The 26,255-nt window shown below is 36.6% G+C and overlaps 1 protein-coding gene and 1 long non-coding RNA gene across 11 annotated transcripts in view; one reads left to right on the top strand and one right to left on the bottom strand.

Annotated features, from left to right (window-relative positions):
• Positions 1-26,255, bottom strand: part of CAMSAP2 (calmodulin regulated spectrin associated protein family member 2) — a 113,002-nt gene that overhangs the window by 5,469 nt on the left and 81,278 nt on the right. For 2 of the 9 annotated variants that reach the window (XM_078440834.2, XM_078440827.2), the window contains 12 exons: positions 24,754-24,786; positions 21,815-21,956; positions 21,365-21,504; positions 13,583-13,679; positions 11,476-11,569; positions 8,033-8,115; positions 7,123-7,192; positions 4,524-6,726; positions 3,111-3,247; positions 2,305-2,525; positions 1,079-1,178; positions 191-306 (listed from right to left, as the gene is read on the bottom strand). In XM_078440834.2, coding sequence (XP_078296960.1) covers positions 191-306; positions 1,079-1,178; positions 2,305-2,525; positions 3,111-3,247; positions 4,524-6,726; positions 7,123-7,192; positions 8,033-8,115; positions 11,476-11,569; positions 13,583-13,679; positions 21,365-21,504; positions 21,815-21,956; positions 24,754-24,786 — 3,436 coding nt within the window. Of the gene's footprint in view, positions 1-190; positions 307-1,078; positions 1,179-2,304; positions 2,526-3,110; positions 3,248-4,523; positions 6,727-7,122; positions 7,193-8,032; positions 8,116-11,475; positions 11,570-13,582; positions 13,680-21,364; positions 21,505-21,814; positions 21,957-23,210; positions 23,378-24,753; positions 24,787-26,255 lie in introns of those variants that run through there. The other 7 variants (XM_078440829.2, XM_078440828.2, XM_078440830.2 and 4 more) reach the window with 7 other exon arrangements.
• On the top strand, positions 204-21,332 carry LOC144614876 (uncharacterized). Of its 2 annotated transcripts, none has more exons than XR_013553125.2 (3): positions 204-313; positions 7,165-7,224; positions 20,898-21,332. It is a non-coding gene; the product is annotated as an uncharacterized LOC144614876 (long non-coding RNA). The 2 variants fall into 2 exon arrangements; XR_013553126.2 differs by lacking the exon at positions 20,898-21,332 and adding an exon at positions 11,431-11,582.

Here is a 26,255-nt window from a genome sequence, read left to right as displayed (position 1 = left end):
TACCTCCCTAAGTGCAACTGTATCATTGAAACTGAACTCCCTGAGAGGGACCATCTGCACTCAGTGTTCTTGATCATACTTTCCCATGTCTAGACCAAGAGATGAGCCCATGAAACGGTAGTATAGCCTGTATTTATTCTCATGACTGTGTTAAATTAAAATGTCTCCCTAAAAATGGACAAACACTAACCTGTGTATTCTGTTCCAGAAGCCACTGAAGAAGTTGTTGATGCATTTTCCCAGTCCTTTTCCCCATTTCGACTGCCACAACGACTTGGAGACAAGAAGCCTTCTACAGACTCGGATCTAAATGGTAAATAAAATATTTTTTATGTCTCAAACAAAAGAAGAACATTTGGGGGCCAGAAGGGTATATGTGACAGTGCCAACCCAAATCACCCTGGAAGCTTACAAGTCAAAAGATGCTGTAACTGTCTTACTCATAGCTATACATCCAAGTGTCTGGACACAGCAGGCACTCCGTAAGTCCTTGCTGACGGAAAGGATGAGTGTTTTCCGTATGAAAATTGGCAGTTACTGGCTTAGGATGGTAATGCAAAGATTAAAACTCAACGCTGATGCCTGTCACTACAAACACTCTCTTTATATATGGGTATTATAGTATAACGTAGTAAGATATGACCTTTAGTTTCTAATCTATATCCGACAGAGACAGTAATACAAAAGAGATCTTTCCTAAGTCAGGCAACCTACTTCGGAAATATTCTAAGGGGAAAAAACTATATTGCATGGGAAATAAACTAGAGAGGCTGGCACTTACATAAAACATGTACTATTTCTGCACACTGATTTTATCACAACCATATCAGCAATTACTGTTAATGTTTTACAGTTTATAAAAAGTACCTTATCAATGTCAGGAACTAGAATTCTAAAAGATAAAAAACAGTCAAATATGAATAGACCTCTTTATATGTAAATTTCTTTTAATGGAAACACAAATAGTCCCAGTCAGCAAAACTATAAAAATTTGTGCTATGATTCATTCATTATAAAATACAACATAACTGTGGGGAACATATTCTTTCTATGAAAAATGTTCACATTATGGATTTACCTTGGTGTCCTCTTGCCTGAATGCACACTCTCGTTATCACCTGTGTTCAGTGATGCCAAAGAAAGGCTAGAGACTGAAAAAACACGATAAATTCGTGATCCTGAATAAAAACAAAATTAGAAATTTAAAAGGAGCAGCTAGAAAAGAGTCTGTTCATTAGAGAACACCAGCATATGAAAATTGAGCTTCTATAGTTTTTTTTTCTCTTTTAATCTAAACACATAATATGCTTGCATGCATATATACACAATTTATATTAAATTAGCACACACACAATTAAAATTAGCAATGAACTGGGGCGCCTGGGTGGCTCAGTCAGTTAAGCATCTGACTCTTGATTTCAGCTCAGGTCGTGATCCCCCAGTTTGTGAGATCGAGCCCTGCCTTGGGCTCTGAGCTGACCATGTGGAGCCTGCTTGGGATTCTCTCTCTGCCCAACCCTCCTGCTTATGTGCACATGCACTGTCTCTCAAAATAAATAAACATTAAAAAATAAATAAAATTAGCAATAAATAAAATTAGCTTTTAAGAAATAACAGTAAAACTAACTGTTGTTAGGATTTATTCCACAAGGAAAGTGGTAATATACATTGATACTTTAATCATAAGAAAAAAGTTAACAAAAGAGGTCTCTTTAAACAGTCAATGTTATGTTGTTATTTTCCCTCAGTTTTAGAATCACTATGGGAATACTCTAAAATTCTCCACGGTGTTTAATTTTAATGCAAATTTTTTAAAATGTCTATGCATGTTAAATTTTAAGAAAAGACACATTCTCTAAGTTTCAAAAATTATAGATTTGGACGTTTGACCATTTCTGTCTTAAAGGAGGGACTCATGAACTCTTGTTTTTATATTCCTTATTATACCAGTGTGTTTCTACATATTTCCATGCACACAATGTTGATCCTTAAATGTACGAGTATAGAGAGGGTAGTTAATAATTCAGAGAGATTATATCTGAGGGCAGAGTTCCCTACTAGGTTAGTATTTAAATTGCATGTTTCAGCATTCACATGTGTTCTATTGAATATATGCATGCACACATAACATATCAAGTCATCAAAGTGCTCATTTGCTTTGCTCATTTTGGTTTTCCAAATAAGGAGCATGCATCATCTCAAATAACGGATCCAATTTAGCATACCAAGGCACAGTTGAGTTAGTATGACAGAGCAGGCTGGTGTTTTTTTTATGAACAGACTCTTCATGGTAAGCTGTGTTACCTGGAGGACCTTTTACTGGTGTTTTGGGAGATTCGATATGGTCTCTGTGAATAGATTTGGGACGCTGTTTTTTTTGTTTTGCTATTTGAGGACGGGGTTTAATTACTGTATCCATGTCTTCCATCAGCTTCAGTTGTTTTCGCCTCATATATTCTTGTCTGATAAATTCCCTGCGTGCTCTCTCGTCTTCCTTCTTCTGGCGCTCTTCCTCAGTTTTACGCCTAAGAAACCAAATGGTTAAACTTCTTATTTTGCATACTAAAGAAACCAGACACTGGAGAGTATGTGGTGTGAGAAGGGAGAATTATTATATTTCAGCACCTTGGGAAAAAATGGTTTGGTTAAAATATGCTTGAGATCATTTAGAATGTTAAAATAAACATACCATTAGTAAATGACTGCTTTAAAAAAAATATGTTTGTGTGTAAAAACCAGTGAAGTTATTTTTTTTTTTTTTTTTTTTTTAACGTTTATTTATTTTTGAGACAGGGAGAGACAGAGCATGAACGGGGGAGGGTCAGAGAGAGAGGGAGACACAGAATCTGAAACAGGCTCCAGGCTCTGAGCTGTCAGCACAGAGCCTGACGCGGGGCTCGAACTCACAGAGTGCGAGATCGTGACCTGAGCCGAAGTCGGCCGCTTAACCGACTGAGCCACCCAGGTGCCCCCAGTGAAGTTATTTTAAACCAACGTTTCTGGAGAACTTTACTTTGAAATGCCTCAAACTGAGGATAAAAATGTACAAGCAACCAATACTTCGGGAAAAGAAAGCACCAGAAATCAGCATTAATTCAGTTGTCTATTACCTCGTCTCTTCTTTCTTATGCTCCATTTCCGCTTCCAGCTGCTGCTTCCGAAGCTGAGTCTCCTTCTCCCTCCGTAGTCGCTTCTCCAACAAAGCTGCCCGTTTCATTGCCATATCATTTTCTGCTTTTTGATCATCCTAAGTAGGAATTCATTGAAAAACATGAAATGTTGTAGGCACCTGTATTCTTATTTTCAATTGTGGTCACATTTATAACTGAAAATATGAACTATTCCTATTCCAACCCCACCATACATGGACACATTGCAGAAATTATGGAGGAAGAAATGAATTAAACTTACTTAATTACATGTTTTCAAAACCTATTAAGTTCACAAAGAACAACCATAAAAAGGAAGTAAAGACAAGATTTTTTTGGACCCTAATAAATAACTTAAAAGTAGGGAGTTTCCCCTCAGTTTTTAAAATTGCATTAAAATTGGGGCGCCTGGCTGGCTCAGTCAGAAGGGCATGTGACTCTTGATCTCAGGGTAGTGAGTTTGAGCAGTCCCACGTTGGGTGTGATTACTTAAAAATCTTTAAAAAAAAAACTGCATTAAAATTTTGCTTAAAATATATACTCAACAAAGAAAACTCAAGTAAAAGCACCAAAAAATTACCTACACAGTTCTATCACATAAATGATGGAATGGAAATGAAGGTGTAGATGTGCTTGCCCGTTGGACACTAAAGCATTTCCTCCCCTCTGTGTTCCTTTCTCTGCAAGGAACATAGGTAACAAGGGTCTCCAAAATTAGTAAACTGTATCCAATCATGTCTATAGTCGTATTCTACTAAAAAATAGTCATTTTATATGGTTAAGAGACAAAATATGACTCATGTTCAAATTTCTAAACATTAAAAGAGGCATAAAGGGCAATCACCCTGAGATCAACTTTAAAATAAGTTACAAATTTCCAATATTAAATAACCAAAAGTAGAATTAGCAGTTGTAATCACGTCAATATTCTTGGGTTCTTATTCCAGTAGGATTTGCTGTTTCAATTTAAAATCTTTTTTTTTTTTTTTTTTAGATTTTTAAGAAACAAACATAAGGAAAGATGTTGAAAATTAAGAAAAAAACAAAACTAAAATACGCTTACATACAATGCCAAGTTATGTGCTTTTCACAAACTGGCAATCTTTGAAGAAATCCAAATAGCTGAACATTTTTTAAAAGGCTTTTGTGAAAGTGAGCAAGAGAGGCAGTGGAGCAAGAACAGTGTATCTACACACGTTTGGTGGCTGTGGTGAAAGGAGGCCTGTTCGCTGTGCTTTAATGTTACTATGGTCCACCAAGGGGAGCACCAAAGTGTATTTCAGGGTTAATGGCAGCTTGTAACAAAAGGGGCTACAACTAAAAAAGCTACACCCATCTAATGATAATGCCTAAAACTGGGAAGATTAGTATTACCTTAAAAAAGAACCCACAGCATACTTTCTGGTCATCATCAAATTGTTCCTTATCACTTTCTCCATCATATTTTTCAACGGATACATCAGTCTTTTCAGGAGGTTTCAGATCTGAGAGGGAAACTTCAATCAGATTAACATTTTTCGGAGCAGCAGGTGGGAAAACAGGTTTAGGAGGAGGCTCTGAGGGTTGGTTCAGCTGGTCCTCATTTGGTGTCAGACGTACTGTCTCTGTGATAGGCTGCGACAGGACTTCAGAAACTGTGGACTCAAGAGGCTTTATCTCCTTTTCTTCTGGGTTATGTACATGCTCTCCCAAAGTCCCCCTGGGTTCCAATTCCTCCTTTTTAACTTCTTCCTTAGGTTTGGATTCCTTTAACTGAGGTTCTCCATCATCCCCAAAACACACAAACGACCTAGTCTGAATAGGAACTTGACTTGGTGAAAACCTCCGTAACCGAGGAAGACTATCCACAGACCGAGGGGGCGTCAGTGTTCGATTCAAAGGTGTTATTTTTAATTCATTTGGCCTAGGAGTCCTTTGATTCTTAACAGAAAAAGATGTGCTCTTCCTGTTGGAAGACTGTGGAGATGGGTGGGTAGGACGGGGGGAGTCTGACGAAAAGGGTGCGATGGTTGACGACAGGCCTGCCTGCCTGGGGGGTTTAAAATCTCGAATCTGTTTTTGTGGAGAGGGTTGAGGAGGTGAAATCACCCAGGACTGTTGCTCCCTCATCTGCATTAACATCTCCTGCTGAAGGGACAAGCGCTGCATTTCTTGTTGTAGGAAATGCAGAGATGAATTTAACTTTTCAATGGACTTTGTATATTCTAAGATCTCTCCTTCGTTTAAAGTTTCCTCTGAGGGGCTTGCCAGGTTCCACTGCTTCTCTGGATCAACGGGTGTGGTTGGAGACTTTAGCCATTTGGCTTGAGGATTCTCCATGCTTTCTTTGATATCTGCCAGAGACTTACTCCTCTGTCCATTAGCCTTTTGCAAATCCTTTTCTTTTGCTCGATCAGTATATACTTTCTCATCTTCTGCACCGGCTGCTTCCTCTCGAAGAGGGGAAATCCCTTCCCCTTTCTTTTTCACAACAGTAAGAAATGCTGTCCTTCCCATTTTCTGCCTCTGTTTAGTAAAAGCGGCTTCCATTTTCTTCTTCTGGGCTTCTATAGCACGTCTCTTTTCTTCAAGTTTCATCCTGAGATGCACCATTTCAGAGGCCAACAGCTGGGTAGTGTCCCGTCCTTGTGGAAGGCCTGTTTCTTCTGGAATTTGTCCCCAAGCAACCACGTGAGGGATATTAAGTTCAGAGCCCTCTGGTGTAGTTTTCTGAGAACTGCTTCCGCTACTTTTCCCATCAGTATGGTTCAGTTTCCTGAATTTCTGTTCTGCAAAGCTGGTCATTTTAACTCCAGAACTAGAAGAAGCACTGCTCCCTGGCTGAGACTTGGTACTTACAGTACTTGGACAAGGACTCAAAGCTTCTCTGGGGTTGCAGGTTCGAATATCATAATCCTGAAGAAATTTAGAGGCATCGTCCATGTCAGAGTCTAAGCTTACAGTATAATCTCTCAAAGAAGAATCTTCATCCATAGTTTCAGGGATGTCTTCTGAAGGAACATGAATTCCAGTGTCTACTTCAGTATTGTCAGTTATGGGACTCAAGGCACCTTTTGTATCAGTTATGTTATCAGGACTAGACTGATTTAGCTTGATGTTTGAATTTAGGATACTCATTTCCTGGTTATGAAGAAAGAAGCCATTAGCAATCTGATCTGGCTGAGATGTATGGGGAGATTTTTCAGTATCATGAATTATTTGTAATGCTTCTTCAATGCTTGGTGTCTCAATCTGATTGCCAAACTCATCCAGAAGTACTCTGTTTTGTAAAGCTCCATTTGGAAGCTTATAATGAATATTCTCATTAGAATTTAGTTCACTTGTATTAAAGGGCATGTAAGATTTGAGGTCACTGTGAGAGTCTGTATTAAGTTCTTCTTCAATGCTTTCTGCTTCCTCTTCTCCATTTACTGGCTTGAAGGACAAATTTTTCCTAATATTTTTAGATACACGATTATTGTTCAGAGTAAGTCCTTCATTACTAATAGAACGAGTGATTCCTCGGTTTGGAGTGGACCTGTGTACAGTATTTTCTTTATCAAAAGAAATATCAAATGAAACTCCATGCACTGATGATCTAAAAAAAACATTGAAAGAGAAAATCCTTAAACACTCCCGGAAATGATTTGATAATCCTTTAATAATTATTTGAAATGATACTTCCTTTCTTTTCCCATTTCTCATAATCCTATTGTCCTCAAGGTAAGCATAGGGCTACCAGGCGACCTTTAACAAATTTAGCCCCATTTGCCTGTATTGCCCTTTTCAAAGTTAGGTACTAATTAATTAAAAGTCTACTGCAACTTGGCTATCAACAACAGCTATCAACAGAATTAGCATTTCTTTCTCTCTTTTTTTAATTACTGAAGTATAGTTGACAATGTTACATTAGTTGCAGGTATACAATATAGCAATTCAAAAAACTGCACTTGTTGATAATGTGAATATACTAAAAATAATTCCCTCTGTTTACCTTTTCTCTTTGGGCCACGTCCCTATGAAACCATCAACATAGGACATAGATGAAGACCTTCTAATTCCGCCTTCAAATGCAAAAAAGAAAAAGTCATTGAAAGTATGTAAAAAATTTTAACTTACAGCAACTTAACAGATTTCAAATATTTGCAGATTAATAGCACTAAAAAGTAAGTAGTTATATATGGAGAAGCAGATATCATTTTATTAAGAAAAGCAAGTACATCCAAGGGATACAGGTGTGCTGTTTTGAAGGGACACATGCACCCCCATGTTTATAGCAGCACTATCAACAATAGCCAAAGTATGGAAAGAGTCCAAATGTCCATCGATGGATGAACGGATAAAGAAGATGTGGTATGTGTGTATACACACCCACACACACATATATACACAATGGAGTATTCCTTGGCAATCAAAAAGAATGAAATCTTGCCATTTGCAACTACGTGGATGGAACTGGATGGTATTATGCTAAGTAAAATTAGTCAGAGAAAGACAAATATCATATGACTTCACTCATATGAGGACTTTAAGAGACAAAACAGATGAACATAAGGAAAGGGAAACAAAAATAATATAAAAACAGGGAGGGGGACAAAGCATAAGAGACTCATAAATATGGAGAACAAACTGAGGGTTACTGGAGGGGGTGTGGGAGGGGGGATGGGCTAAATGGGTAAGGGGCACTAAGGAATATACTCCTGAAATCATTGTTACAGTATATGCTAAGTAATTTGGATGTAAATTAAAAAAAATAAAAAAAAGAAAAGCAAGTACAGAGAAACAGATCAACCTATTTGTGTGTATGTAACACTTCAAAAAAAAAAAAAAAAAGACTGGATATTTTTATTTACATTTATTCTCAATCATTTCCCAGTTAACCAAGGCTTTTTCAAAAATATTACCTGAGGCTGAAGAATGAGCTTGGGGGTGTGAATGTCTAGAAGGCAAATGATGATGAGAGTGTGTAAATGCAGCTCCTTCCCCACTGCAATGTAAAATAAATTAAAAATGTTTTAACATGTTTTAGTTCTTTTATATAAACTTTGCATAAAATGGCTGAAATTAGAAACATTATCACCTCTGATTCTTTATCCTAAATTAAAAAAATTAAGAAAACCATATATTGTTTAAACCAAAAATAGCAGTGCATATATGTATCTATATTTTATGTCTTTTAGTCAAAGAGCCTGAAATATTTTCATACACACCTCAGTGTCCTTGTGAGGTGAAATATGGCATATTATTTTCATTTTACAAATAGAAAAACCGAGAAATGAAGAAGTTAAATGAAAGTCATCCATCAGTTTGAAATATCTTGGTCAAATTTAAATCTCTTGAAAATACAGGTGTAATAAAAACCCTTGCAAAAGATCCTGGAAGCCTCCCTGCTCACATACCTCTGTCTGTACATCTCTAACAATTACATCAAAATCAATATCGCGAGCTGCACCTTGAAGACTTCAATTCCTATAAAGATATGAAGCTTTCCTGTTATTTCTTCCTATTTATTTCCACCCTATTCAAACTAATGCAGGGGATTAGGTAGTCTAGTTCTCCAATTAATAATGAAATTTGGCCTGAATTTTTCGCCAAGTTTCAAGTGTGTCGTAGCCTACCATGTAGTCAAGTGCACAAGCATCCCCACCCCCAATGAGTTGAGAATAAATTGGGGAACAGGTTGTATGTAGTGACTCTGTAGATCCCTCAAATCACATTATCTTTTGGCTACTGTAAACTAAGAAGATGCACTAGTCAACCAAAAAGTTCAAAAGTAAACAACAATGAATGCTCAAATGAGCAAAAGCTCACTAAAGGCAACAACACCTGACGAACTTGCGTGCCTTTGTTCTCTCCAAAGCAGATGTTTATCTGCTTCCCTGTGCCTTTCCTCCCTGAACTGCAGACCATATTTTCTCTCAGTTTTGTCTGTGATCGTTTGTTAGGGACTATCAGGGAATACTCAATTGCCCCCTGTCATGTTTGTTTGTTAACCCTGCCTCTAAAATCACCCAGTTTCTACTCTCCCTTACATCTATGATGGGAGGCTAATCCTGAATATACAAGTTAGTAATTAAAATATATTCACTCTCGTCTCCAAATAATGGCTAAAGCGTTTTAAATTCCTATTAATTGTTTCACTTCCACATCTGCATAGAGAATTTTGATCTGGTGTAACTGCTGAGCAACTTAGTAGCCAAGTGTGTGGAGTAGCTGCTACAAATGTCTTTTGCTCTTTCCGTCTTCCTTTGTTTTTTTTTTTTCCCCTCATAACTTCATTATTTAGAGGCAATCGTGTTTGTACATGTGACTGCATTATTCTCAGAAAGTGTCGAAACTTGACTCCTTCCTGAAAAGCGGTTTATTTTTATTTTTTTTAGAGAGACAGTGAGCGAGCGTACAGGCAGGGGAGAGGGGCAGAGTGAGTTGAGTGAGTGAATGAGAGAGAGAGAGAGAGAGAGAGAGAGAAAGAGAGAGAGAGAGAGAAAGAGAGAGAGAGAGAATCTTAAGCAACATGGGTTCTATGCCACGACTCTGGGATCATGACCTGAGCTGAAATCAAGAGTCAAACACTCAACCAACTGAGCCACCCAGGCGCCCCTCCTTCCTGAAAAATTCTACAATGGGAGAACTCCAGTGGACCACATGGAGACTTTCGGAAATGAGAGGATTACTAGGATCCTAGACTGACAGCTACACAGTATCTCTTCAAGGAAAAGAATTTAGATATCCATCTGTAGGAAAAATGAGTAAGGGTAGCCACTCAGCTAATCCGAGAAACAGAAAAGAGAATTTTCCAGAGGGCCTTAAGACATGTCAGAAATGTGAAAAGTGTCCAACTCAGATTCCTAGAAATAATAATTATGGGGTAATTGAGTCTTGAAGTGGTAAGTTTTAGAGATTTTATTTTTTTAATGTTTTTTTTTTTTTTTTGAGAGAGAGAGAGAGAGAGTAGGAAAGGGGCAGGGACAGAGGAAGAGAGAGAGAGAGAGAGAGAGAGAGAGAAAATGAGTGAGTGAATGAATCCCAAGCAGGCTTGGTGCCGTCAGCATGAAGCCTGACACGGGGCTCAAACTCACAAACCGTGAGATCATGACCTAAGCCGAAGTCAGATGCTCAACTGACTGAGCCACCCAGGCACCCCGTAAAGATTTTAAAGATTTAATAGTACAAGAGTTAGAACCTAGAATACTGAATGCCTTCTAAATTTTCAAAGAAAGGAAATGTCACTATGTAACCAACCCAGGAAAACAATGAGGAAATTAACGCGTAGAAAAATGTTTCCCATGGGAAAAAACATAGAGAAGCTCCTAGATCAGCAATATCTTAACCTCTTTCTGGAAAATCTCAGGCATAGTTACAGAATAGAAAACTTAATGGGAGTAGTAAGACAATTCATAGTAGTAAATCAGAGGGTAAGGGAAGGAAAATGCTTTCTTAATTTGTAGGAAGTACTTCACAGACATCAGCCAGTTCAGAGGTAAGAAGCCCTCACAAAGGGATGAGGGTGTTCTGAGGGTTCTGTCAAGGTCCCAGTTTCACACTCATTTACACCCACTTGAGAGGGTGTTAAGTGTGAGCAGTGGGTGACAGCTCAGTACAAGCTCATATTTTTACATTAAGCCAAGAGTTCATAAAGTATTTTCAATGTCTTACTCATCATTTTTAAAATGTATTTTAATGGATTTGCTTGAATTTCTAAAACACCACAAAATACATCGATTTAAAACTTTAAAAAAATCAGATAAATTAGGGAGTCCAAAGTCAATATAAATATTTAGGTTCTGATAAATACACATAAAAAGCTACTTACAGGATCTGCTGAAAAACATTTTTAAACAAACTAATGTCTTTACCACATGTTTGGGTCAGAAATCAGGATTATCCTGATAGTAATACAGTAAACATTTTATTGTGATCTTTGATTAGCTATAGTAACCAGCAAAGAAAACAAGAGAGAAAATTAATGTCAAAGATTTTTAAAAATCATTAAAAAGTTTTAAATACAAACAATTTTAAAATTTCCCCGAGGCCTAAAAGTTGCCTACATTTAAGCAGTTCTCAATTATAAACAAGTTCTACAGCGAAAAGTATGGTTTTAAGCTGGTTATCTGAACTCAGAATGTATTCTCCCACTTTTCAGTGTGATTCATAAAAACCTATTTAAGAAACACCCATTTCTGTGTAAATTTCAATTACATTTAAGTTAAAACAGGCTATAATACCGTAAGTTAATTAAAACTTATTTCAAAGTGCAACTGAAATTTTAAAAAGTAACAAAATTTTATTTTTATTTCATTAGCAAGTAGAATGGAAATAGTGAAAATAAAGTCACTCTGGAATCTACCTTGAAGTGAAGTCAGAACTACACGAACCGTCCACAATGTTTGTTTTGGCAGCATTCAAGACAGGAACTGAAGGCATATCGTTCACAGGTTCAGCTACAACGAAAGATAAAAGCCTCAAAATTATGTACTTAGCATGTTCCAACATTATTTCATGAATTAATCCCGATTTTTCTTTATTTAAAATTTTCTTCTTAAATAATTTTCAAAGGTAAATTTTAAAACTCTTCCTAAACTGTTCTGGCTTAAAAAAATTCACTTGATTAAGGCTAACTGATGGGGGTAGGGCAGGGAAGAGGCCTAACATAAAATAAATACAGATATTTAAAAAATAAATCTGAATGTCTAATTTTGCCGAAGCTCTTATAGAATCTGTTACATACAGTCATTTTTGTCCCTTTATGAAATAGCTGGTATTTTGGTAATCAGGAGACAGAATTTCACTGGTCAATAATTAAACCCATTGGTAGAGTTTACATTTTTGTAAATAACTCAGGGGAAGACTCCATTTACTTTTTGCCTTTGAAACCTAATGTAATAGCTGTTGAGTATTTTGAATAGTGGGCTTCACAGATAAAAAATCACAGAAAGCAGGGGTGCAGGCCTGGGTGGCTCAGTTGGTTGAGTATCTGACTTCGGTTCACTTTAATGTCATGATCTCACATTTCGTGAGTTCAAGCCCCACATTGGGCTCTGCACCAACTGCCTAAAGCCTGGAGCCGGCTTTGGATTCTGTGTCTCCCTCTCTCTCTCTGACCCTCCCCTGCTTGTGCGTGCTCTCTCAAAAATAAAAAAAACATTAAAAAAAAAAATCACAGAAAGCAGTGTATGTGAAAATTCTATGTTAATTGTAAAAAGTTGTACAAATATTGGTTATGATAATTACTAAAGACACCTGACTTCACTTCATGGCCTTAGGGAAGATCTCAGCTTATCTGTAGGTATTCTTTGATACAGGATGGCTTAATATTCAGAGTCTGCCTTAAGCAGCTTAGAGATGGAACAGATGAAATACTCTTTTTATTGCGTATTTCACAGAATTTTGCCTGAGATGGAAAGCTGGAAGCAAGCTCATTCTACTCACTAGAGTTACATGCCTCTCCTTTGACTACATCTTTTTTCCTTCTTCTTGATCTCCTTCTTTTAATTTTCTTAGAAGGGAGGAGACAGGGAAGAAAACAAGGTAATGGCGAGAAAAATACCAAAATCTGGAGCCAAGGAAAGCAGCTAGGTAGCTGGGATGCACAGTAATCATGTTTTGTGTTTGGCAGGACACCCACTGGCAGCAGAAAGAACTGGTCCCATAGTTATGCTGGAAGAAAGTTCTTTTTGTTTATTTGTTTTTTGTTTATGTATTTTTGAGAGACAGAGAGACAAGCACAAGCAGGGGGGAAGGGCAGAGAGAGAGAGGGAGACAGAATGTGAAGCAGGCTCTAGGCTCTGAGCTGTGAGCACAGAGCCTGACAGGGGGCTCGAATTCATGAATTGGAAGATCATGACCTGAACTGAAGTCAGACACCACCCAGGCATCCCTGGAAGAAAATTCTTTAGTGGAACTAAACTTATAATTTAGGATTCTTTTTTCCCAATAGAAATAAACCTCTGGTTTCATAATGGAAGCCAATGGAAAATCTGTTTGTTTAGAAAAATGATTTTTTTTGTTCTTTATTTCTAGGGATCTTTACAGTGACCCTCTTATTCCGTATTAGTTTCCTTATGTGCAATGAATACATCGTGATACTGTAATAATCATAAAACATACCAGGCTTTATATATAATATATATATAAACCTTTTTATGGTTTAATGGTAAATTCAAATTCTAGATTAAAACCAAGCCATCATTTAAGTGGATTCTAGGGAACAATATTAAAAATTCAGAATCTAACGGGGAATAAAAGCTAGAGATGGCGATAAAAGATACAACAAGAAGTAGGCAAACAGCTGAAGTTAAAAGTTCCACCACACAAGGCTTCAAATTCAGAGCCGTTCTCTCCTAAATCACCTGTATCTCAGAGAATTTAGCTGTTTTATAACAATAATAGGATTCTCTCAAATAGAATAACCAGGTGAGGTTATATAAACTTTGTTTGTTTACAGCAACACTTACTACCTCCTTGTGGACGAACAACACGAGGCTGAACAAATGATGGCTTCACAACTTCAAACCACCAGAAGAGTTCTGCCATGAACACCAAATAATTACTCTACATAAGAGAGTTAAGAAAATCAGAAAAAAAATAAGTAAAACTTGACCAAGAAAGTAACGATAAATATAATTTATTCTGTTTTACTTATTAAAACACAGGTTTAAATCTCATTCATCATTGGACTATATTTACCCTAGGTTATTAAATCTGGGACAGAGTATTAACACTTTTAGGTAAAATTTATCACAGCTATTCAAAACCTCTTTGCTGCTTTTCTCTACATTTCCAGGATTGCAGTCCAATTTATGTGGCAGGCATTGATACCTCTGTGTAGAACTTTTAATATGTAAGATACTCTTCATCCAAAGTCGGTAAAAAGAAAAACAGCCTTTGACACCAAAGAGGGTCTATCATTTAAAAAAAACAAAAAAACAAAAAAAATTAAGCTCTTTCCAGATCCCTAGAAATTTCTCCAAACCTTCATCAGGTATCTATTGGCTTGATGATGCTAAACTCAACAGTAATTCAGGTACTAAATAACAAAAAGATTCTAGATTGTTAAAATTATTCATTTTGAAATACATTATTTATATAATATATCTACCTAACTTTGAAAAGGTAATAGTAAGTTAACAAGGTCATTTGCCTCTTATGATTTATATTTGAAAACGTGAATAATTTTTAAAATAGCTTAAAATTATAAGAAATACAAGAAAAGACTAAGAGGGTCCTCAAAAGCACATTTCTACTACAAGCTTATATTTTAAGATGTATATATCCTGAAAGCTATAAACCATGAAAAGTTATTTTAATTGTAGGCATCTGGCAAGTTTAAAATATAGCACTATACAAAATCTGTTTTTATAATACTTAAAATAGTATGCCTTTAAATTGTGGGTATTTGGCATCTTATTGTTACTACTGATTAATATTTGATGAGATCTTATTTCATATTAAATTTCAGTTTTCAAAATTATCATTGGAAATATCAGTGTTTTCCAATGCCTTGCCCTTCTCCTACCTGTTAATTATGAATAATCCTCAGAGTTCTATATACTGTCATTTAGAGTTCATCCATTCTCTGTTTTCTCATATTTAAGCTGGTGACTTTCAAATATTCATCTCTTACCTGACAGTTCCAGAAGGCTACTATGTGTGTAGGAAGTGAGAGAAAGAGAAGAGTCAAGGGTGACTTAGGTTTTTGTCTTCAGTAACTTATAGTTTCCCATTTAATGAAATGGGAAAGATTGGGATAAATAGGTAGTGGAAGGAATTCTGAGTTAATACTCTTAGATGTTCATTAGACATTTAAGTGGTCTTGTCAGGTGGGTGGTTGAATGCAGGAGTTTGGAGTGTTATACAATATCAGGCCTGATTGGTGGAGAGAATTTGGTAAGTTTCCTACTTTCAGCATTTGCTTTGAACTATAAATTCCCAGAATATTCAAACATATACAATATATACTATTTTAAGCAGTCATTAAAATTTGATATTTTTAGAAAGGAAATGAGAATGCTCATAATCCCTAAGGCTATGAGTTGGATCCCATCCCTGCTTACTGCCTCAGAAACTTTACATTCTTAATTATATTTCTTTCTTCTATATATTTATTCTTCCCTTCAACTGAATCCTTCCTACTTGGCTTTTAAACATGCTCAAATCTCCCACATGAAAAAAGAGAACCTTCACTCAGTAACTCCCCATTCTCTGGTTTTTCCTTACTCCCACCTTCTTACCTCTTCACACACTTCTCTATGGTAGGCCTGTGCTAACGATCTCCTTTCATCCTTCCCGCTCCCTAATCCACTCCAGTCTGGCCTTCAGGTGCATCATTCCTCCAAAACAGCATTTGCTCAAGTCACCAATGATTTACATATGTCGCTAAATCAAACAGATTTTTCAGTCTTCATCTTACTTGACCTCTCAGCAGCATCTGATATTCCTGATGTCTCCCCTCTTTGTAAACTGCCATCCACGCCCGTCAGCTACCAAATAACTCCCATCTGTACTTACATATGCAGTGGTCTACAGAGCATTCTCTTGGATATTCCAAAGGCACCTCAAATGTCCAGAACTGAACTAGTGATCTTCCCCACAAATCTGACCTTATTCCAGTCTTATCTCACTGAATGGCATCACTATCCCAGTATGCAAGCCAGAAATCTAGGAGTCCTCCTTGATGCCTCCTTCTTTCTCCCTCCACATATCCAGTTCATCACCAAAGCCTGCAAATTTTGCATATCCTAAATATTTTTGGAATCCACCTACTCCTCTCCATATTAATCATAATTACTCTGATTCAAACTGTTTCCACCTCTTGTTTAGAACACACTAGCTTTCTGACTATTAAGCCACACAAACTTTTCAAAGTATAACACCCCTTCCTCTACTTCCACTGCTCTTGGGAAACTGGTTATGGGCTTTAAGAAGGTACTTGATTGGGTCCCTTTTTAATTTCTCCAGCTTCATCTAATACCGTATTTTCCAGGGTTCCTCAGACTATCAGACTATAAAGTCTAGAAGGACAAAGCTCGTGTTCATCATTACATCTTCAGTTCAGTGCCTGGGGGGCGCCTGGGGGCTCAGCTAGTTGGGCTTAGGACTCTTGATTTTGGCTCAGGTCATGATCTCATGGTTGTGAGATGGAGCCCCACATCAGGCTTCACTCTGAGCATGAAGCCTGCTCGGGATTCTCTCCATGCCCTTCCCCTGATCATGTGCTCTCTCTCCCCAAAACAAAACAAGACAAAACAAAACAAATAAAAACCAACAAACAAACAAAACCAGTGCCTGGTACATAATAGATGGCCAATAAATATTTATTGAATGAATAAATATATAACAAAAGGTCACCTGGCAAAATACCAAACTATTGACAGGCAATATCTCTGGGAATAAGATCACCATGATTTACAGTTTTTCTTTACACTTATATCCACAGGGTATTTTCTAAAGCCAAAGTACATAATTATATTTAAAGTATTGGTCCTAGGTTCCACTCTACTAGTGTATAGTTAACTGAAAGCTGTCTAGATCTTTTGGAAAAACACTAAGTGTTCAACTAAATTGTCAATTGATAAGAAATTAGTATTTTAAGGACTCTGGTGTTCAGTATCACTAGACATGGGAGAAATGTAAATCAAAGCCACAAGGAGATAACTACCTCACACTTGTTAGAATGGCTATCATCAAAAAGATAAGAATAATCTTATCTTGGCAAGGATGTGTTGGCAAGGATGTGGAGGAGAGGGAACCCTTGTACATTGTTGGTGGGAATGTAAACTGGTAGAGCCACTATGGGATGCAGTGTGGCAATTCCTCAAAAAATTAAAAATAGAACTACCATATGGGTCTAGCCATTCTACTTTTGAGTATTTATCTGAAGAAACGGAAACCAGGATCTTGAAGAGAAAATCTGTATTCCTGTGTTCATTGCAACATTATTCACAATAGCCAAGATACATACATACATACGTATATATATATATATATATATATATATATATATATATATACACACGTATATATATACGTGTGTATATATATATATATATATACGTGTGTATATATATATATATGGAAACAGCCTAAATGTCTGTCAATATCAGATCAATGGGTAGAGAGAATGTGATGCATATATACAGTGGGATATTATTCAGCCATGAGAAAGAAGGCAATCCTGCCATTTGCAACAACACTGATGTACCGTGAGGGCATTATGCTAAGTAAATAAGTCAGACAAAGAAAGACAAATTCTGTATGATTTCACTTATCTGTAGAATCTAAAAAACCTGAACTCAGAAACAGAGAGTAGAGTGGTATTTACCAGGGACTGGGCGGTTGGGGAAATGGGGAAATTTTGGTCAAAGGGTAAAAACTTCCAACTCTAAGTGAATAACTGGGAATCTAATGATTATAGTTAATGATACTATATTGTATACTCAAAAGTTGCTGAAAGAGTAGATCACCACAAAAAAGAAATGGTAATTATGTTACGTGGTGGAGGTGTTAACTAATCTTCAGCGGTAATCATTTTGCACACTTTAAACTTATACAATATTGTATGTCAATTATATTCAATAAAGCTCAGGGGAAAAAATACTTTGGTATTTTTTTTGGAAGATACCATGTTTGACCACAAGATGTCAGCATAGTAAGAGACAGTTTTCCCAGTAACTAAAGCTTTAAAAAAATCATTTCTTTCTGGATTTATGATAATTAAACAGCAATAAATCTGTTACCATATTCCAGGCATGATACCAAATTAATTTCACTTAAAAGCTTTTCTTTCCTTTTAGTTAAGACAGACAACTGTAGGGGCGCCTGGGTGGCTCAGTCGGTTAAGCGGCCAACTTTGGCTCGGGTCATGATCTCACGGCCCGTGAGTTCGGGCCCCGCGTCGGGCTCTGTGCTGACAGCTCAGAGCCTGGAGCCTGTTTCAGATTCTGTGTTTCCCTCTCCCTGACCCTCTCCCGTTCATGCTCTGTCTCTCTCTGTCTCAAAAGTAAAATAAACGTTAAAAAAAAATAATAAAAAAAAAAGACAACTGTATATTAACATTCTTAAACAATGTAAACAATGCTAAAAAATTAAGATACAAAAAACACAGAATTTAAAGTATGCTTTAACTACTCTCCCCTAAATTCTAATCACACTCAGAAGAAATCACTGTTAACGGTTTTGTGTTTATCTTTCTAATTGACCTTTTTCCATGCATTGATTTGCATACAAATACAAAAAAAAATTGTTTTTAATATATAAATTACATCATACTATGTTTGGTACTTTAATAACATCTTGGAGGGCTCTCTGAATCAATAAAAAATACCTACACCTCCTTCCTTTCAACCAGCTCGGCTATATGACAAAATATTTTAATTATGTCCTTCCTAAGATGAATTGTTTCTAACTATTCACCATAAACAATCCTCATACATGACTTCTGTGCATTTCAAATTTGATTAGACAATGGCACACTGGTGTCTAAAAGGACCATACCAGTTTATACATCCACCAAGAGGGGAAGAGAGTGCTCACTCCCTTTATTCTCATAAACACTTGTTATTAAAGTTAACCAAGTAACAAGGTGCCCAGTATCACAGACCAAGCAATCCCTTAAAGGTTTGAAGTCTTCAAATATTCAATGGAAGTCAAAGTTGTGATTCTAATAATTTAGCAAAGAATACGGAAAGTGACCAAAGCCTTCTCTGCAGTTACTTTTTTTTTTTTTTTAAGCCCCTTTATTTTACCCATCCTTCCACCTACCTTCCCTCTGGCAACCACTAGTTTGTTCTCTGTATCTAAGAGTCTGGGGGTTTTTTGTCTCTTTTTTTCTTTGTTCATTTGTTTTGTTTCTTAACTTCCACATATGAGTGAGGCCATACGGTACTTGTCTTTCTCTTTTTTATTTCATTTAGCACTATACCCTCTGGGTCTATCCATGTTGTTGCACATGGCAAGATCTCATTAATTTTTATGGCTGAGTAACGTGTGTGTGTGTGTGTGTGTGTACACACCTCATCTTTATCCATTCGTCTATCGACAGACATTTGGGCTGCTTCCATATCTTGCCTATTGTAAATAATGCTGCAATAAATATAAGGTGCTTATTTCTTTTTGTATTAGGGTTTTCATTTTCTTTTTTAACAATTTTTTTTAAGACAGAGACAAAGCGTGAGTGGGGATGGGGCAGAGAGGGAGGGAGACACAGAATCCGAAGCAGGCTCCAGGCTCTGAGCTGTCAGCACAGAGCCCGACACGGGGCTTGAACTGACGAACTGTGAGATCATGACCTGAGCTGAAGTTGGACGCTCAACCGACTGAGCCACCCAGGTGCCCCTTAACAATTTTTTTTTAATGTTTATTTTCGAGAGACAGAGAGAGACAGAATGTGAGCTGGGGAGGGGCAGAGAGAGGGGGAGACACAGAATCTGAAGCAGACTCCAGGCTCTGGGCTGTCAGCACAGAGCCTGATGTGGGGCTCAAACCCATGAACCGTGAGATAATGACCTGAGCTGAAGTCGGATGCTCAACCGACTGAGCCACCCAGGCGCCCCAGAGTGTTTTCATTTTCTTTGGGTAAATACCCAGTAGTGGAATTACTGAATCGTATGGTAGATCTATTGTTTGAGGAACCTCTATACTGTTTTCCACTGTGGCTGCAATTTGCATTCCCACCGACAGTGCACAAGGGTTCCATTTCCTCCACATTCTCTCCAACACTTATTTCTTGTCTTTTTGATTCTAGCCAGGTGTATCTGTCAGTTATATATTTTAAATATGCCTGATGTAAGAAAATGTCTTTATATCTGGATCATGCCCAAGTTGATTTAAACATCAGGGCTACATGTTATGTGTCGGCAGTCCAAGGTAAACAACTTAAACAAATGTACTTGATCTTATGTCACCATGTATTTAATGAGATGATTTCTTTGTGATTACAGAGGTAGTATTTAAATTTTTTAACAGACAAGTTTAAGAAAAGGCATTAACAAAATATATATGGAAATAGTTATTCCCCAACTTCCATTTTGATCAAAATAAATTAACGTTTTTATTCTGATGCATCAGATAGTGGGGAGTGGGCACTACTTTTGGTCAATACAAACAGTGGCTTATTTTGGAAATGCCTTTACCATTGGCTCTATCTTCTACCTGTGGTGATCCAGAAATGAGTGAAAGAAAAAATAGGTATCAGAGAATAAGAATTTAAAGAACCCCAAGGCACTAATCTTATGGTAAGAGGGGTCCATTAGCAGTTTCTGTTAAGGCTGACACTGTGATTGGAATGATAAAAAAGCTGTTCCTCTCAGCCAGACTTAAAAAAAATCTATTATCAGATGATTTATTCCTAAAATCCTGAAACAGAAGTGGTCAATTTAGGTCTATAAAAGACATAAAAGAACTTTGTAGCTGTGGGCTGCTGGGAATAATGAGGTATTGTGTCACATCATGAAATTCTGGGACAAGTGGCTGCTTTTTAACTCACTCAGAAGCAGTTATGCCTGACACACATCTCTCTTCACTACTACAAAGCAAGTTCCACTGGAACAGGGATCTTTGTTTTGTCCACTTAATTATCCCAAGCACCCAGAATACTACTAGGTGCTCACTAAATAGTTCTTGAAAGAATGGCCGTGCGCAGTGGCCTAAGACTCACAGGCAGTGTGTGTATGATATTCTGAAGCAAAGCACACACTCATGAAATTGAAGTCCTTTTTAAAAGGTTCATTTCCAGACTATTTTCACATTTCCTTCCCTTCTTTCTTTCCCTAGGTTTTGTCTCAAGTCCTGGGACCTGAACGATTCCTTCTTCTGGACATATTCCATAGACCTGTTGAGCGGTGAAAGTGACCAGAACCTCCTTTATGCTCCCTCCTTTATGCTGTATTAGCATCTACCTAAGACTCAGAAACATGTAGTGGCTTATCCTCCGTTGTGCTAACATTAGGGCAATAGATCAATTTTGTACTATAACTTTAAGTTTAGCTTTATATTGTAAAAGAAACCTATAGCTTACAGTGTATTTAAACACACACACACACACACACACACACACACACACACACACACACAAACACAGAGAGAGACATAAAATAAGCAGAAAAATAAAACTTTTTTCAAAAGCTCTTTTGACTAGTATTACAGTTAATTTCTAACCTTACTATGCCATTTATATATCTAGTTATACTTTTTTCCAAAAACTTAAAGCAAAACACCCAAAAAACCCAAGAACAAATTACCTTTATGGATGAAGCAGCATACAGCATGTCTTCCAGGGTAAAATGGCAACACTGGTTCAAATATTCTTGGCAAAATTCTTGAATCAGCTGCAGATTATACAGGCTATCGGCCAAAGACATGGTTTCTTTCAAACAAATATCTTCAAATAGGAAAAGAGCAAGGTGATGACTTGGGGCTAATTTGATAATATGCATTTCATATTCATTTTGTAACTAGTGGCTTAGAACAAACACCCAGTTACGTGGAATCTGGTTTACAGACTCATACAAACATAGTGGTCACTCCACAAAAAGACTTAGCACTACCACCCCTACTCAACTATCTTCCTCAGGATGATACGTAAGAAGGTTCTTTAAAGAGCCTTCATTACTTACTAAATACTGCTACTGTTGTCTTAATACCTGTTACCATCTTTCTGTAGTCCAGCAATATTTCACTGGAACACTTACCCTCTAATCTGACCACACCGGGACAATAAAAATGAATAAGAGCAGCTAAAGCACAGCCATCTGTACCATCTTTCAACAAATTTTCTACCAATGGAATGCAAGGCAATTGCTTGAGCAATGTTTGCTCCTTCCTATAACGAGCCTACAATAAAAAAAAAAAAAAGAGAGAGAGAGATGAAAATAAGTAACTAGCAGCCAACATACAGGAAAAAAAACCAGTATTGTAGATTATATCAGTAATACAAATCAAGAGAAATAAAAACTACTCACCAACATCCTTCTTTTCTAATACCAAATATTACCAAAGTAAAATACAGAGCAACAGCATTATAGTTCCAAAGTACTTAATATAACATGATGTTGCCAATTTATATGAAATGACATTTAGCCTAAACATTTAAATATAAAAGCATCACAAAATAGATTCTGAACACTTTGTATCCAAATTGTCAGTTCTGTCCTTTTGCAGATAATAAAATGCATTTATTTTAATGCTAGAATTTAGACCACAAGTTATTTTATGGGAAGAGCAAGAGTGCCACTTGAGCAGAATTGTAAGAATTTTCAAAATTGGGGAGCAGGTCTAAGAATATGATACTATTCCTACAGGAAATTTGGCAATAAGAAATATCACTTTGAGGAACTGGAATATCACCAAGATATTCTGGCTTGGTATCTGAATGTTAAGATAACATAAATGAAGTGTAGTAACTGTGGAACTGAAAAAACCCTCCCAAGTGAGGTTTTCTTCAAGGACAGAGCAAATGTAAGGATTTCTGTTCCCCCTCAGAAAAACAGAAGAAATCTTTGTTTTCCAAAGACTGCCTGGTGTGACCAGACACAACTTTACAAGAGTTTTCTAAAAACCGAGATGTGCTGTAGAACTCAGTGGTGACAAGAACAAGCCCTTGAGTCAGATGACCTAGGTTCAAATCCTGTTTCTGACATTTACTGGCTCTGTGATCTTGGACAAATCATTTAAACTCTCATTTCTCAGTTTCCCCATAGGTAAAATGGGGTTAATAATAATACCTATTTCACAGGATCACTGAAGGATGAAGTAAGGTGACGCCCGTAAAGTGCCATGCACACTGCTGGGCACATAGCCAGCAACAACTAAAGGCTGGCCTGCTACTAGCTATTAGCTCTCCTAAAGCCAAGAGAATAATGCTGATGACTTAAGGAAGATGCATACTGAAGTGCTTTATTAGGAAAACGTATGATTATATTGGTTACTGACATTTTAAGTTTTTTAAAAAGTAACCAAAACTAATTTTTCTTCTAACTCCATCTGAACTGGTCATCTCTACATTTTATAATTCAAATATAATTATGAAATAAAATACTTTTGTGAGAATAAGAACAGAAAAATAATTTACTAAAAAAGAATATTTACTATTAGGTGGTGAAGTGATATCCCTCAGCAAAGTATATGCATTAATGAAGAATTATTTATTCCTATTTCTGTCTACCCAAGATTCATGGAACATTTTTTCCTTTTGAAGATTTTCAGAGAGCTTGTTCTTTTTAATCAGTGCACACCAGGCATCCACACTGAATGGTATGTTCCAAACTCAGAGTACCTATATTCAGAAAAAATTTACATACATGCATTATATAAATTCTTCAATGGATTATTGATTTTAATATCCTTAGAAAACTCCCTTACTTTGCTGCTAGTAGACAGTTTAAAATTCAACCATGAAAAAAGAGGAGAGAGGAGGCGAAGGGAGAGGAGAGAAAGAAAGAAGAAATCAACCAGTAGCATCTTCTAGCCTTAGGCTACCCTCCTCACATTTGGTAAGTAAGCCACAGTTCCAGATCCTTACACCCCTTTCTCTGGCCAGCTAGAAACAAAATAGTCTCCCTCTCAGAAATCCTCCAAACTGGCTGGGCTCATTCCCAAACTTCCCAGATCTCTAGGAGTAGCTTGTTTTCAGCCTACAGTCTGAACCGGACTGAGTCGAGCGCTCAGGGTCATGAAACAAAGAACTGAATTGTGTAACTTGTCCTACTGCTTGCTGCCAAGTAGCACTTCTGTACAAGGCACACACACAAAGCCTTGTGAGGCTTTAGCACTAAATGCCAATGGTTTAGAATAGACTATCAGGGATTTATGAGTGGTATGCTAAAACATTTTCCTGCAGCTTATATCCTAGAAGATGTGTCAGGTAAATCAACTTAATCCTCAAGTCCTGTACAACTCCCATTTGCAGTTCATGAGAATTATAGAGTCTTTTGCACTTTATCTTACTATATGGCTTTATAAAGTTACTGCATGGAGACATTCTGTATTCTTTCTACCAACTGAGAAATTTAGCACTTAAAAGGGCATCATATTTTCTCTTTCAACATTATATTGTATTTCTAAGTTATATTTTTATTTCTGAGGGCATAAAATACTTCTTACGTGGTCTATCCACCCAGATTTAATCCTGAAAGAATCACCCTTCAGGTCAAATCAGAACTGAATACAGTTTAGGTCCAATACTGGTACGACCACAGGGAATATGTCACTTTTTATCAAACAAAAAATGTACCCTACAACTCAGGCTGAAAGGAAATGATTCCTTCAAAAATATTTTAAAATACAAAAAATTTACATATACAATTCATACTCACTTTTCTCCTAAAGTTATTAAAACTAATGAGAATCTCTATCCATACATTTTTTTTACACCTATTTACCGACAGTCTGTAAATATCAGTAGGACTAGCAAAATAATGGTTACCTTAAACTATTTTTAAAGCTTCTAATCCAAATTTTGGCCAGATTTTTTTTATCTCTTTATTTTACATTATGATCAAATACCATAAAATCCAATCTCTATGCAGCAACTAACAGAATTATAGGAAATGATTATACCAGCAAGACACAAACAATACCATTCTGTAATTACACTTCTGGAGAGCAAGTTGAAGTAGTTGGGCAAACTTACTGGAACCAGTTTCCAAAACCATTTGGAAGGAGACTTCAGAGGAAGCAGCAGGGAAAAAAGGGAAAGCAAAAGGTAAAGGGAAAATTCATCAGAATGGTTTTTAATTAACAAGTGACAGTAAAGTTTCTGAAAGTGGAGTTCCAAGTTATAGTTCTCATAGTATTTTTTAAATGTTAATTAATACTTTAAATATACAGGTTCCTACTAATAAAGACCTCCACCTTCTCCTCCCCTCATCTCCTCTCCCAATACAAAAATTCATTTTTCAGATATTCAGGATATTCTGTATACTTTGGCAGCAAAGAATTTTATTTCTGAGTTCTAGAATCACACATCATATTAAAAAATAAATCCAGGGGCACGTGGGTGGCTCAGTCAGTTAAGCATCTGACTTCTGATTTTGGCTTAGGTCATGATCTCACAGTTCATGAGTTTGAGCCCTGCATCAGCCTCTGTACTGACAGTGCAGAGTCTGCTTGGGATTCTCTCTCCTCCTCCTCCTCCTCCTCCTTTCTCTCTCTCTCTCTCTCTCTCTCTCTCTCAGTAAATAAACATTAAAAATAAAATAAAAATAAAAAATAAAACTGTATCACAAAAAGGGAAGTAGAAAGATTCTAGAGCTAGATTTGCAATCATTATCATTCTTAAACATTAGTAGAGCAAGTCTGATCAGGCAGTGTTTCTTTCCCAAGGGAAAAGAAGACTGTATCAGTAAATATACGAATAAAGCAAACCGCATTGCAGACTTGAAAAACATAATAATTTCTTTCAACTATATGACAATTTCATTTAATTAATGGACGGAAGACTAGTTGGCAATTCTTACTAAGATTTTTACAGAGTCTCTAGGGCAAGTAGCTACTTACATAAAGAGAATATAAATGTTATTAATTTTACTATCTGGAGGTATCCCAAAGAATATAATTTTATTTCTTCAAAATGATAAATACAATAAACTCATAATTTCAGTTAGTATGAATTAATAATTTGTGATTGTTTAACTCTGTATTTCCTAGCACAATTTCTAACAGCCCTGAATAAACATTTGTTGAATGAACCAAACTAAATGGGGTCTGAATTAAAATTCATATTCAACTTTTATGTAGAAAGTTTATCCTACAGGGGCTCCTGGCTGGCTCAGTCAGTGTGACTCTTGATCTCGGGATTGTGAGTTCAGGCCCCACACTAGATGTAGAGATTACTTAAAAATAAAATTAAAAAAAAAAGTTTTTCCTACATAAAATTAACTGTAAAAATAAGACTATTTGGAAAATAATATGAATAAAGTATTTTCAAGAACTTCAAGAATCAGAAAAAATGTCATCTCAAGACTCAGAAAAATTCCAACTTTCCATAAAGAGAGAACATGTCCAGTAAGTTTTTCTTATTGCATCAGGAAGAATAACCTTAACAATTTTGTTGCATATATTTTAATCTGTCATTTAACCAGAAGTCTTTGGCAACTGCAGTTATGATAACCATAAAAAGTATAAGAGCAGAAG

The sequence above is a fragment of the Panthera onca genome, chromosome F1 (assembly GCF_046562875.1).
Source record: "Panthera onca isolate mPanOnc1 chromosome F1, mPanOnc1 haplotype 2, whole genome shotgun sequence".
Lineage (NCBI taxonomy): Eukaryota > Metazoa > Chordata > Mammalia > Carnivora > Felidae > Panthera > Panthera onca.
This window is presented reverse-complemented; position numbering and strand designations above follow the sequence as displayed.